We start from the raw sequence: 12538 nt of genomic DNA on the forward strand, positions 1-12538 counted from the left end.
GCACAGAGACAGGAGTTTGGCGAGGGGCAGCGATTACCTGAAATGTAGTCTCTCAGGCAAGGAAGAGCAGAAGATATAGTTTCTTTGGGCCAAGTGGGTGCAGCAAGTTGGATCAGGCAATAGTGGAATGAATCCTCCAAAGGGACAAAAATATAGTTTTAAAAAATAAATCAAAAGATTACAACATTTCGTGCTCAACCCGTCTTTTTTTTTTAAACATGTTAAAATTAAAATGTAATTCTTAGGGGCGGCTGGATAGCTTAGAGCACAGTGCTCTTAACAAGGTTGCCGGTTCAATCCGCACATGGGCCACTGTGAGCTGTGCCCTCCACACTAGATTGAAACAATTACTTGACTTAGAACTGATGGGTGCTGGAAAAATACACTTAAATAAAATAAAAGTTAAAAGAAAAAAAAAAGAATAAAAGTCAATTTAAAAAAATAGAAAAAAATGAAATGCAATTCTTTTTTCCCCTCTCATAAATATGAAGCAGTGATTTGTAAAGGTCTTTGTACATGAAGACTATTTATTCTTTGATATGCTGCAAATCTGTTTTCTGAACTGGGCAGGAATCTTTTATACTTTTTAATTCCCTAGCAGTAGAGGGGTAAGAACACAACTCTGGCTTGAAACCCGGATGACACTTTCTAGCTATAAAATTTGGGCAAGTTAAATCAGTGCCTGTTATGAGTCTGTGTATGGGAACAACAGTACCTACTTTCTAAGTTTTTTGTGAGGATCAAATGATTTTTTTATTCATGTAAGTTTAGTTCATCTACCTAAAGCGTGTAGAACGCTTTACTAAGCACCCACTAAGCCTTATGTAGCTGTTACCTAGGAAGAGAATGGTGACAGATGACATACATGGAGCACGGTATTCCTTCAGTCTTGTTTGGTATCAAGAATTTGTAGAACTACCTCTTTATTTGAAAAACATAAACCAAAAGTTTTCAACGTCTTGTACAAGTTGAAAACTTTCAACAAAGATCTCTTGAACACAAAATATGGTCCAAGTGGCTCAAAATTAATTCTGGTATAATATTATTCTAAAGTAATAGTTATTTTAGAAGTCTAAAGTTTTTTGTTTTTTGTTTTTTATGGCAAAAAACATACCGCCAAGTTGAAACTTTTTATTTTGCTAATGTACAAATAGCACATAACAGTCCACTTTCCATGGTTCTCAACACTTAACCACTGATGACTTCTGTAACATGCCACTGATCTTCATAGTTCAGATGCCTGATCTTCTGTGAAAGCCCAACTTGCCTTTCTTTCTACCCACCGAATCAATCTGTCTTTTCAGAAGTCTTGTCGGATGTTTTCTTTGTTGGCTTCTCCATGTTGCTGCTTAATTTGAAAGATTTCATTTTCTAATTGCACAATAGTCCTTTCAATCTCATAATTCTTACTGACCAGAGATACCCAACTAGAATAGAAAAATAAAGAAAACATTATTCATTGTGAAATTTCTCTTGGAGTGTCTTATCAGATACACATTTTCAGCCAGGGCCATAACACTAACCTTCGCTTTTAACTTTCCATTTAAAAACCTGAGGCCCAAAGGGGAAGTGGGTAAAGGGCACACAGGATCTCTGCAGTATCTCTTACAACTGAATGAGAATCTCTGATTATTTTAAAATAAAAAATTCAGTTAAAAAGAAAAGGAAATTAGAAAGAGTTGAAGAGAGAAGAAAGAGTAAGACAGTATTTAATTGGATTAACCAACAAGGAGAGAATACAGGGTAGAGGAAATACTTAAAGTAAAATGGTGGAGAAATTTCTAGAATTGATTAAGAAAAAATTCCAGAGATTCAAGGAGCCTTCCTCCTCTCCCAGAGGAAAAAAAACAAAAACAAGAAACAAAAACCTTACAAATAAAAGGAAACACACATGTAAATTTAGAAGATTATATAAACTGGAAGAAAAATATGAAAAGATGTATAATAGATAACATGGGGTCCATGGAGGTGAATGGGAAGCTAGAACAAGGAGAATGATGTGGGAGATGGAGGGAGGGAGGACAGAGAAATCACAAAGTAAAAAAGAAAAGAGAAATTGTCAATTATATAGAAATTCATGATTATTTTTAGGGATTTGTACAAACTTATGTGTGTATGTGAAGATCATTTAAAAAATAAAATATATAAACAAGGGATTAAAAAACTGAGACACAAACAAATTATCAAGAAAGTATGGAATCTCCATACTTTCTGCAAAGATTAAAAAATAGATATTTTTTTTTCCCCTTTTAAAACAGGCAGAATCCTATTCAGAGCAGAAATAATGAACTGCAAACAGGGCACTCAAAGAACAGAATCAACTCGCAGTGGTTCAAATTTTGGTTATGTAACTCTTTCACTGCCTTCCGAGTCCATAATTCAAGAAAGAGGCAAGGCAACCAAGAGCAGGATTCAGAAAACAGCATTTCTCTGACACTTGTGGCATCCCATTTGAATACTATTTAAATCATATTGTTGAATCTTGATCTTAAATTGGCTTAACAATTTAAAAGATGATGGAATTGTGGGTACTCACGTTGACTCCATTTCTCTTAATTTAGATCCAGCTGTGAGTTGCATATTCTTTCGCTGCCAGTTTAAATCCTGAATATGTTTCCTGTAAAAAATTATTTATACAACACACCTACATTTTAATATAAGACCCAAAAATCAACAGAAAAATCTATAATCAATACATCTTTAATCCCTTGAGAAGAACAGTCACAGAATTTCAAGAATTAACTTTCTTCTATTTTTCAATTACAAATTTCATAAAACAAGCTGTGAAAACACACACACACACACACACACACAGATTAAAAATTGAAGGTGCCTCCTCCCACGTGCTTCTCTTCCCCGATAAATGTTCAGTGTTTGGTGGGTGTCCTTCCAGACTCTTTCCTGTATATGTATGTGCATGTTGAGGGTTTTGTTTTTTTCCCTTAAACATAAATCAGAATATACATGTTACTCTGCAAATTTTCCTCCTTTTAAAAGTGCCTTTTCAATATTTACACACTTGCAAATTGCAAATGACATGGTAGATAGTTGTTTTCAGATCTCAGTCTATTTCTCCTCTACTAAGGTAGGGCAAACCCAACACCATATGCTAGACAAAGGCTTACTCTCATATGACAATACAGTCCATCGGTTCCCTTTTCATCTCACTCTATTTATTAAGGGTTCACCTAAACTTTATTCTGAAATAAGAGGAAAACACAATTTACCTTAACTTCTGGAGTTCTTTCTGTGCATGTTCAATCATATGAACCAGATTTCTAAGGAAGGAAAAGAGAAAAATCAGATTAATGTACATTAAAATTTAATAGTACCAACTAAAAGTGATCTAGTTGACACAAGGTCAAATTTTTCTGCTTAAAAAGTTAGTATTTATTGAGCTCTCTGTGCCAAACACCATGTTAGACACTCTATAAATATTAGCTGATTTAACTTTCACAAGAATTCTCTAAGGTAGGTATGATTATCCCTACTTCACATGAGAGGAAAATAAACTTAAAAGGATTAAGTAACTTGGTCAAGGTAACATAGGTCAGAGCTGAATTCTATTTCAGGTCTTTTAAACTCTGGAGCCCAAGCAGTTTACTGATACTCTGATTTTGTGAACTTACATCACTTCTTAAACTGCCATTACTTTTCAGAGAAGACGGAAACTATCTAATATGAATATACCCAGGTAAACCCCCTTGTATTCCTATATTTCGGTATCTCCATTTATCTTGTCATTCTCCCCTCCTGTCTCCTGATACCTAGAGAGAAAAGAAAACTGACCATTAACTGGGAACTTTACTCTGAATTACTTCTTCCTGAAAGCCCAGTTTACTTGTTGTCTCCCCCCTTCTTCCATCTCCCTCTTACTTGTACAGGTCCCTCCTCAAGTATTCTGACCTGGTAAAACTTACTGCAGTGTATCATGGGAATCAGAAGATAGGTTCTAGTCCCAGCTCTGCCCTGAATAGTTGCGTGTCCTTGGATGAGTCATGTGACATTGCTAGGGCTAAGGCTGCTTATTTATAGCAATCAGGGGATGACCCTGAAGGTATCCCTTTAGTTGCAAGTACAGAATTCTCTCCGTATTACAAAATACGATTTTTTAGTGGTCCTGCACCAAGACCTACTTTGAGCTATAAGTTTGTGCCCAGGATGTTTGATGCTCTCAAATCCTTTCACAAGGAAAGAAAATTTACTTTGATAACATATAGTACACCTCCTCTGGAGAAGTACCCATTGGGTTTGGAGGGGACATGCTAAGGGGAATGGCCAACACTATGAAGTGTTACGGAATTAACGGAAAATAAGTGATGCGCATAGTAATTAATATGGCTACTATATAGTAACTATTAGCGTAGTTACTATGTGGTAACTATTAGTATAGTTACTACATAGGAATTAGTGTAGTTACAAAGAGAGGGAGAGAGCACCAGAGGCAGAATTTCTATTAGAGCACACAAGGAAGTCGATTAGAGTTGGGCCTTAACTAAATTGAATCTGGGTAGAATAGGTAAAGGCATTCCAGGAGGAGGCGAGGCATGAGGAAGGGCCCAGGGGCAGGGTGTCTGATACTCACCAGAGAGGACTGGTTTGGCTGGAGTCAAAGTCTACAACTGAGGTAAAAGCCTTTCGCCTTGAATGCTAAGTGAAATGGTCTGAACCTTACCTTGTAGGTAATGGGAAATTATTAAAAGTTTCTAGGCAAGTTGAAAGCTGCGCGCTCTTCGATTTAACGTTTGTTTGTTTGTTGCCCCTGCATCCACGTTCTTCTCTATTCCTGGGATATTCTTGCTCTCCTCTAAGTGTCCCAATTTCACCCCTTCTTAATGACCCTAATTTTTACTGTCCCTTCTCTGGATCTCTGTAGTTCACAGACCATAACACACAATGCAGCACTTGCCCCCACACTGCCAAAAACAGACTACCGGTTATTTGGCACAGAGTATTTTATCTCATCTTGATAAAGCTTCTTGGGGACAAGGATCCCATTTTTCCATTTTGACACACAAATATTTTTTTGATTAATCTGTCTCTTTAATTTCTTTATCACCCTCACCCCATTTTTCATTTATCTCCCTCGCAACTTACAAAAGAAACTGAATTGTTTGCTCTGTAGTTTTCCAAATTCTAGATTTTGCCTACTGGATCCTTTGTGTGTCCATACAAATTTAAAACATAATTCTGAAAATATGAGGAAAGGTATTTATCATTTTGTGATTTTTGCTTTATTTTTTTCAGGAAACATACTCTAAGAAACAGTTTTATGCTCAGTCATGAGGTTCAGTGGCCTGTTCTCAAACTGTTAAGACATTCAGGGGGTTTTGGGGGCTCCAAGGGGCCACAGAGATCATAATCTAACTGCTGAATATTACAAATAAGAAAACTGAATCCCAGGTAGATAATAAAACCTAAAGCTACAGCTCGTTATATGGAACAGGAATAGGAGCTCAGTGGCTTGTTTTGGCAGTGTTGTTTCTCGTGTACTTACGGTCGATTCTTATTATGTCCAGATTTCGTATTTGTGAATTTTCCTACTCACTCAAATTTATTTGTAACCCCAAAATCAACACTTACAGTGTTTTGCAATCATTCACAGAATGCTCAGAGCAGGGAAAAATTTGAGTTCCCGGATGTGCATGTTTCCAGCTGTAGTGGAACCAGGAGACGCTCTGCCTTGTTTAAAGTCTCATACAGAGAACACCAAAGGATGGAGTTTAATTGCCGACTCTGGTTAGTTACTTAACACTGCTGAACCTTGTTTTCTCTTTTATAAAATGAAGAAAATAGAATCTGCCAGGATGCGTGTGTTTAGCATTTAAGATTGTAATCTACGTGAGATGTGCATAGACACACATGTACATATTTCCCTCAGGAGAAATGATACAGTATTTGCTAATTCAGTATTCAAGGCCACTTTTATACAACATAACATGGAAGCAACTGGAATCAACTGTATAAACAATTCCCCACGTTAACGATTACATTCTACCAAGTTGTGATTTGTGAATCAGACCTCAGAACTCATTTTATTACAATATTATACAATAAACATGGTTGTTAGGTTTATGTTCCCCTGGTACTCCAGCTTTGAGGTGGGGCTCAAAGCAGTGGCCTTTCATATGGGTTGTGGTTTTAGGTCATGATCCCAAGTGAAAGTTCAGCTCTACTATTTTTATCCCACTTCCCCTATCCTACTTCCCACATTTAAAAAAATACCAAAGCTGTGGATGGGATGCATTTAAAGAAACACAAAAAGCTTCTTACTCATTATATACTTTCCAGGCATTGCATCCATGCTGTGACATTAGTTCTAGATTCTCAATTCGAACCGCTTGATGCTCTAACTGGGCCATAGAATTGTTTACACATTCTTGCCATGCAGTAATGTCATTTTTCTGACCCGAGGAAGGGGCTGGAAGTTCATATCTGAAATTAAACAAAAATAAAATAAAATCACATATTCCCCCAAACCTTTAATCTCTCCTCCCAACCGAGGGTCTACCTACACTGTGAAAACTACAGAAGACTGAAAATAAGATGAAGACCTTGCAATAAGAAACCTATTTATCCTAAGAAACAAACATCTTACAAATAAGATTTAGCATCATTATATATAGTAACAAAAAATTGTTCACATCAATGTGAAGTGATTCACTGAACTACGGTCCATTCATATAAAGCATTGTTACATTAGCTATTAAATGAGATTACTGAAGAATACTTAAACCATTAACGTGACTGTAACACACTATGGGAAAAAAGTAGGATACAAAAAACTATGCTGTCGTTTTTGTAAAAACACCTACATTCATCCATCCTCACGTTCACGTACCCACACCCCTCTCGAGAAAAATACTGGACCTCACTCTGTTCTCTCTTCAAACTACCCAGTCCTTCAACATGCCAACAGAGCCAGCAAATAAATGCACTCTTTCTAAACCTCAGCTCATTATTAGAACTACTACAGAGTAAGTTTTAATTTCCATTTTAGTATTTTTACCAAATACTGTAAAAATTCCAAATTATTCCTTCAAAAAAATGGAGGGATATGCAACTGGGATCAAGAAGTAATGAACTTTACACATACAAGTACAAATGTAGCATTTTTCAAACTTCTAACTATAACCTACAATAAGACCTTTCTTCAGTGACTCAGTACACGAACACCCATAGCTGAACAAAAGTTTCACAAAACTACTGATCTTTACATGCAATATATTGACATTTTCTATCCTATTACCTTAAAAAAGTGCTGCGGTGTCTTACTAAATGTACTTCACAATCTGCTGCTTAATGAACCGATCGATGGTTTGAAATACACTTCCCTGCAGGAGCTACCATCATGAAAATCTTGAGAGCAGAAGCACCTGAAGATGGGAGAGCTGAGTCCTAGAAGTCGTCCTGCTTTTAGCCCTCAGACCAGACAGGCAATGGAGCACAAGAAACCTGGTCCTCTGGTTCTACAGACTCAAATGCCTCTTACAGTCTCCGCATATGCTGAGGATAGGCCTACTGTGCACGTGGCCCTCTCTTGAAGGACTCCGCTCTGATAGATGACTGTGTTCTTGTAATTCCATAGTCTATGATTTTAGAGTTGAAAGGGGCCTCAGATGTTAAGCAACCCAATTCTCCATGTTAGAGAAAGTGACAAAGGGTGGTTTTGTTTTGTTTTTTCCCCTGAGGAAGTAGAGACAGTTTTGTAGTAAAGTGGCAAGGGAGGGGAGAGAGTGGAGCAAAGTGAAACTACCCGTGCACGCTGCATTTACTAAAGCTGTCTTGTGTAAGAAAGAGCAAAGCAGGGATCACCAGAAGTCATAACACTTGTTTTATCAGTGAAGAACTACATGTCTAACCAGGAACATTTCTTTGGGAATTCTTTTTTTTTTTTTTTTTTTTTTAAAGATTTTTATTGGGGAACAGTGTGTACTTCCAGGACTTTTTTTTCCCCAAGTCAAGTTGTTGTCCTTTCAATCTTAGTTGTGGAGGGTGCCGTTCAGCTTCAAGTTGTTGTCCTTTCAGTCTTAGTTGTGGAGGGCGCAGCTCAGCTCCAGGTCCAGTTGCCGTTGCTAGTTGCTAGTTGCAGGGGGCATAGCCCACCATCCCTTGCGGGACTCGAGGAATTGAACCGGCAACCTTGTGGTTGGGAGCCCACTGGCCCATGTGGGAATCGAACCGGCAGCCTTCAGAGTTAGGAGCATGGAGCTCTAACTGCCTGAGCCACCGGGCCGGTCCCTGGGAATTCTTAAATATGAACTTCATTACAATCTACCATTCGCCTGTAGTTGGATTTTAAAATATTTTACATTTTTAAATAACGGTGCAAAGAATATCTTTGAACATAAACACAGGATTATATGAACCACCATTTTATGAAAAAACAAAAAATGTAAAAACAGACAAGGATTTTTTTCCTTTTCAACATTTCTTTTGACATGACTACAGTAGTTTTACTAACTAAACAATGATCTGAGCGCAGCTGAACCCAGAGATAGGACTTACCGTTTCATACTGAGCAATTCAATTGGTTGCCGAGCAGCCAGTCTTTCAAATTCATTTCTCATTATGTCAGTCTGATGTATAAATCAGAGAAAGAATTATTTCCAAAATCGTGTCAACAATTAAAATGAAAAACCACCAAACAATGAATCTAACTTATTTACATATTTATATTTGATATTATCCATTATATAATAACAGATCATTTCTCTTCTGCCAAGTCTTCTCTGTGTTAAATGCTCTCTAGGATCTGGAGAAGAACACACACACTTCATATGTAAAGGGGCCCACAGAGAAAAGGATGAATCCTAGATCGGTGATTCCCAGTCCCAGCAGCACTTTAGAATCAGCTGGAAGCTTTGAAAATAATACCAACCCTAGCCACATCTCACCATCTCCTCCCACTCTCTTTTAATTGTTTTGAGGTGGAGACTGGACATAACTATAGCTTTCGTTTTTAATTCACCAGTTGATCGTAAAGCGAAGCCACTGTTGAGAACCAAGTATCTAAGTGTTCATTGGGGGCAGAGGAAGAGAGGACTTGGACGTAAAATAATTTGCTTAGGGCTATGGGCCCAAGTCTATACTTTCGTGTTTGGTCCCGTCTACTGTTTTCACACTTTGCGAAGAATGGAGAAGAGGGGAATGGGTGAAAAAGGAACTGGTTTTTGCTATCTGGTCTAACACTAACAATTTTACTATTAAAAAAAAAAAGTGGCATAACTATTGTTTTGGGTTCAATGTTTTGGTCAATATCCTATTTCATTTCTGTTCTGCACATTTCCAGCCCTGAGTACAAAGAACTGCTTAAGTGAAGCATTTACAGTAATATCTCACTTATTCCATGTAATTTCAATTTTTTGAGGACTTCAGAATTTTTAACAATTAGACTAAAGAGTAAGCAAAAACGGCCTTCCAGAAGCCCACATTTCTTGTTTCAAAGTTTTGCATTAAGTGTTTCTTACTGAGAAAGCCGTTTTTTTTGACTATTACTGAGTTACACACAACTCTAAGAAAATGCAGTTATCTAGTTTCCTGCAGAAAACCCGAGTATTCTAGCTAGAGGCTATATACAGTGACAAAGAGTAACAACTAACAATTAGATGAGATACTAAAAATGCAGTACAAACAGTCTTGAGCCATTAACATAAGAGCAGTTACCTAACTCACACGGCCAGTAAGTGAGAGGTCTGGAGTTTTAACTCAACTCTGTCCAAAGACTGAGCCAATGTTCACGGAGCTAAGTCACGAAAAGAACTCTGGGCATGCCTGGCATACACTAAGCATTCATTAAATAAAACTGCATTAGAAGCTCTCCATACATTCAACTGATAAATATTTGGGTGTCTACTGTGTGTCAGACACTGTACTAAGTGATGAAGATACGGTGGTGAAGAAGACAAAAAAGATCCCTGCCCATGGGGCACTCCCATCCCAGCTCCCCTAGGCCTTCCTCAACCATCCTATCTAAAGTAGTCGCCCAATCACTGTATCACATCGCTACTTTACTTCTCTGTGTAGCTTTATCAATAACCTCTTATCTTCTGACTTGTCTGTCTCTACACTCTAGAACAGGGGTATCCAAACTGCGGCCCGCAATCCATTGTCAATTGGCCCACAGCAAATTCCCAAAATATATTTAGTTTACTTAAATAAACCAGGTGAGGCAATACGTGCTTCACCTCGAGTGAGTGGTCCGGCTGTTTGTGTATTTTACCGCATATGGGCCTTGGTGAAAACCGTTGAAAAAAGTTTGGACACCCCTGCTCTAGAATGTAACCTCCATGGGTATGGGCCTTACCTATCCTGTTCCCCTCTACCTGGCATAGAACACACCTTCATAAATAGTTGTTAAGTGAATTAATGGAAGATCAATTTCAAAGTCAGTTTGAGGGGTGGTTTAGGGCAAATTAGTGTCTCTAAGCTGCACCTTTCCCGTCTAAAAAAATTGGGATAATAAACATATAATTATATAAGGCTATGTTTAGGACTGAGATGGTGAGCCCAGTCCACTATGAGTTCCTATTATTAAAAAAGGTTAAATAATCAGTATACTAATATAAAGATAGGAAGCATATGTTGTATTTAAGAGAGCTAAAAAGAAAACTGTTTCAAGTATTTAAAAGTTTGTGATTGAATGCAGTTATCTGAAACTTTCATGAATCAATCCAATATGAAAGCATCACTGTACTTAGTTCTTGATGTGATCACATCTATATTTGGGTAACAGCATTTAGAAAAAGCACCAGAAAATCGTTTATCACAGGAACATCTCTCTCCTACTTAAAACTTTGCCAGTACTTTTTTCATGTTACTTCAATATAAATATTGTGTTTTAATAACAGAATGCTTTCATCAATAAATGGTTACCTATAACAGGGAAAAGAACCCAAACATGTATTAAAATGCTTAAGAGAATCCATTAACTTAGAAACAATATTTTACATTTCATTTAGCTGATTAGACCCTAAGTAGTATCTTGGGTGCACTTCTAGACTAAATATTTAAATGGTGTATTACTTCGATATGGTTGGTCCCTTCAGTCATTCATTGGATGAACATTCATTGGATGAACATCTACTAGGCTTTATACAAAGGCTGCCCTCCAGTGGTTCTCAGGAGCTTATGTAAATAAATATATATGTAGGTATGTATATATATGTATGTGTGTAGGTATGTATATATATGTATGTGTATAGATATACACACATACATACATATATATATATATCTCACACACGCATACATATATGCCAGAGGTGCCAAAAAAAAGTACACATTTTAAGAGATGTTATCTATGTATTACTTTTCAAAGTTGAATTGAATTACAGTAGCAATGTGTAGTATGTTGGCTCAAAAGATGGCGTTAATCAAATGAATGCTAGTGTCATTAATTATTACAATTTTAATAGTTTTTTCCTTTCTTAAAATGTATATACATTTTTTTGGCACCTTCTGTATATACACTTAAAAACCTTAGATCACTTGTTTTAGAGTGGAGAGGATCCCACGGAGAATTTACACAAGGAACCTATGTCCGAAAAACATACACACTAACTTTTTGTGTTGTTAGGTAGTTTGCAGAGCCCCGGAAAGTCCTTCTGTGGGTCTCAGAATAAGAACCCCGGAGAAGAAGGCTTGTCTATCTGGCTGTTGTCAATGGACTGATACAAGTACCTATATAAGCTAAACAAGCAATACTTAGAGCGGGAATTTAGAATCCACTTTTCGTGGTAAGGATCTCAATACAAAGTAAAGATTCGCAGGAATCCTGGTTCATACGCTGGGCTCAACACATCACACACACTTACTTCAAAAGCAGAATAATCCGGGGCTGTCAGGTAGCTCAGGTAGTTCTTGGTAGGTCGGTATCTGCGAGTTTCCTCCTCTACCAGCGCCGCAGCCTAAGAACGAGAACAGGGGCCAGGGTAGGGGTAACGAATTGTAAGATGCTTCTTCCAACACTAAGGACTAGCAAGCGCTGAGTCACCTACACAGACACCCCAAACTCACCGCTTCCCGCACACCAGGTGCTTCATAGCCTTGGTCAAAATACGGCAGCGCATCCACCACGGCCTCTCCGGCCACCAACCCCGTACCCGCCATTCTTTGGTTTGCCTGAGTTTTCTGAGTCTGCGCAGGCTCAGGCCCGCTTCAATACGCCTGCGCCCGTCGCCGATGTAATTCACGTCGCCTGCGTCTCGCCTTTGACGCATGCTCAGTTGTTCATTCTGAAGGCGCGCAAGTCAGGCTGTTGGGGACTGCCGGCCATTTTTTTTTTTGGTCGGAGGTGACGTAATGTCGTGGTTTCCCAAAGTGAGTGGATTGTCTCAATTTCCTGTCCCCGCCTGCTCCACTTTTTTGCTTCCGACTGGCAGCAATTTGTAGAGGTTTCCTCCAGAAATTGCTCTCTACGCTGATATCTGGGAGGGGAATCTTTTAAAACTTTGGGAGGGAACTGGCTGCAGTTTTGGCGGGGAGAAACTGGCTTCCCATCGTGGCTTACTTCTCTTAACCCATTCAATTCCCCGCT

The 12538-nt window shown here is 38.1% G+C and overlaps 1 protein-coding gene across 1 annotated transcript; it reads right to left on the reverse strand.

The window, feature by feature from the left end:
- Nucleotides 1–373: 373 nt before the first annotated feature.
- On the reverse strand, nt 374–12170 carry BCAS2 (BCAS2 pre-mRNA processing factor). Its single transcript, XM_033091989.1, has 7 exons — nt 12019–12170; nt 11817–11909; nt 8509–8579; nt 6274–6435; nt 3228–3278; nt 2537–2617; nt 374–1427 (listed from the first exon to the last, which is right to left on the reverse strand). Exons 1-7 carry the CDS (start codon nt 12109–12111, stop codon nt 1301–1303), a joined length of 678 nt encoding a protein of 225 aa, XP_032947880.1. The 5' UTR covers nt 12112–12170; the 3' UTR covers nt 374–1300.
- Nucleotides 12171–12538: the final 368 nt, after the last annotated feature.

The sequence above is a fragment of the Rhinolophus ferrumequinum genome, chromosome 22 (genome assembly GCF_004115265.2).
Source record: "Rhinolophus ferrumequinum isolate MPI-CBG mRhiFer1 chromosome 22, mRhiFer1_v1.p, whole genome shotgun sequence".
In the NCBI taxonomy this organism is placed as follows: Eukaryota; Metazoa; Chordata; class Mammalia; order Chiroptera; family Rhinolophidae; genus Rhinolophus; species Rhinolophus ferrumequinum.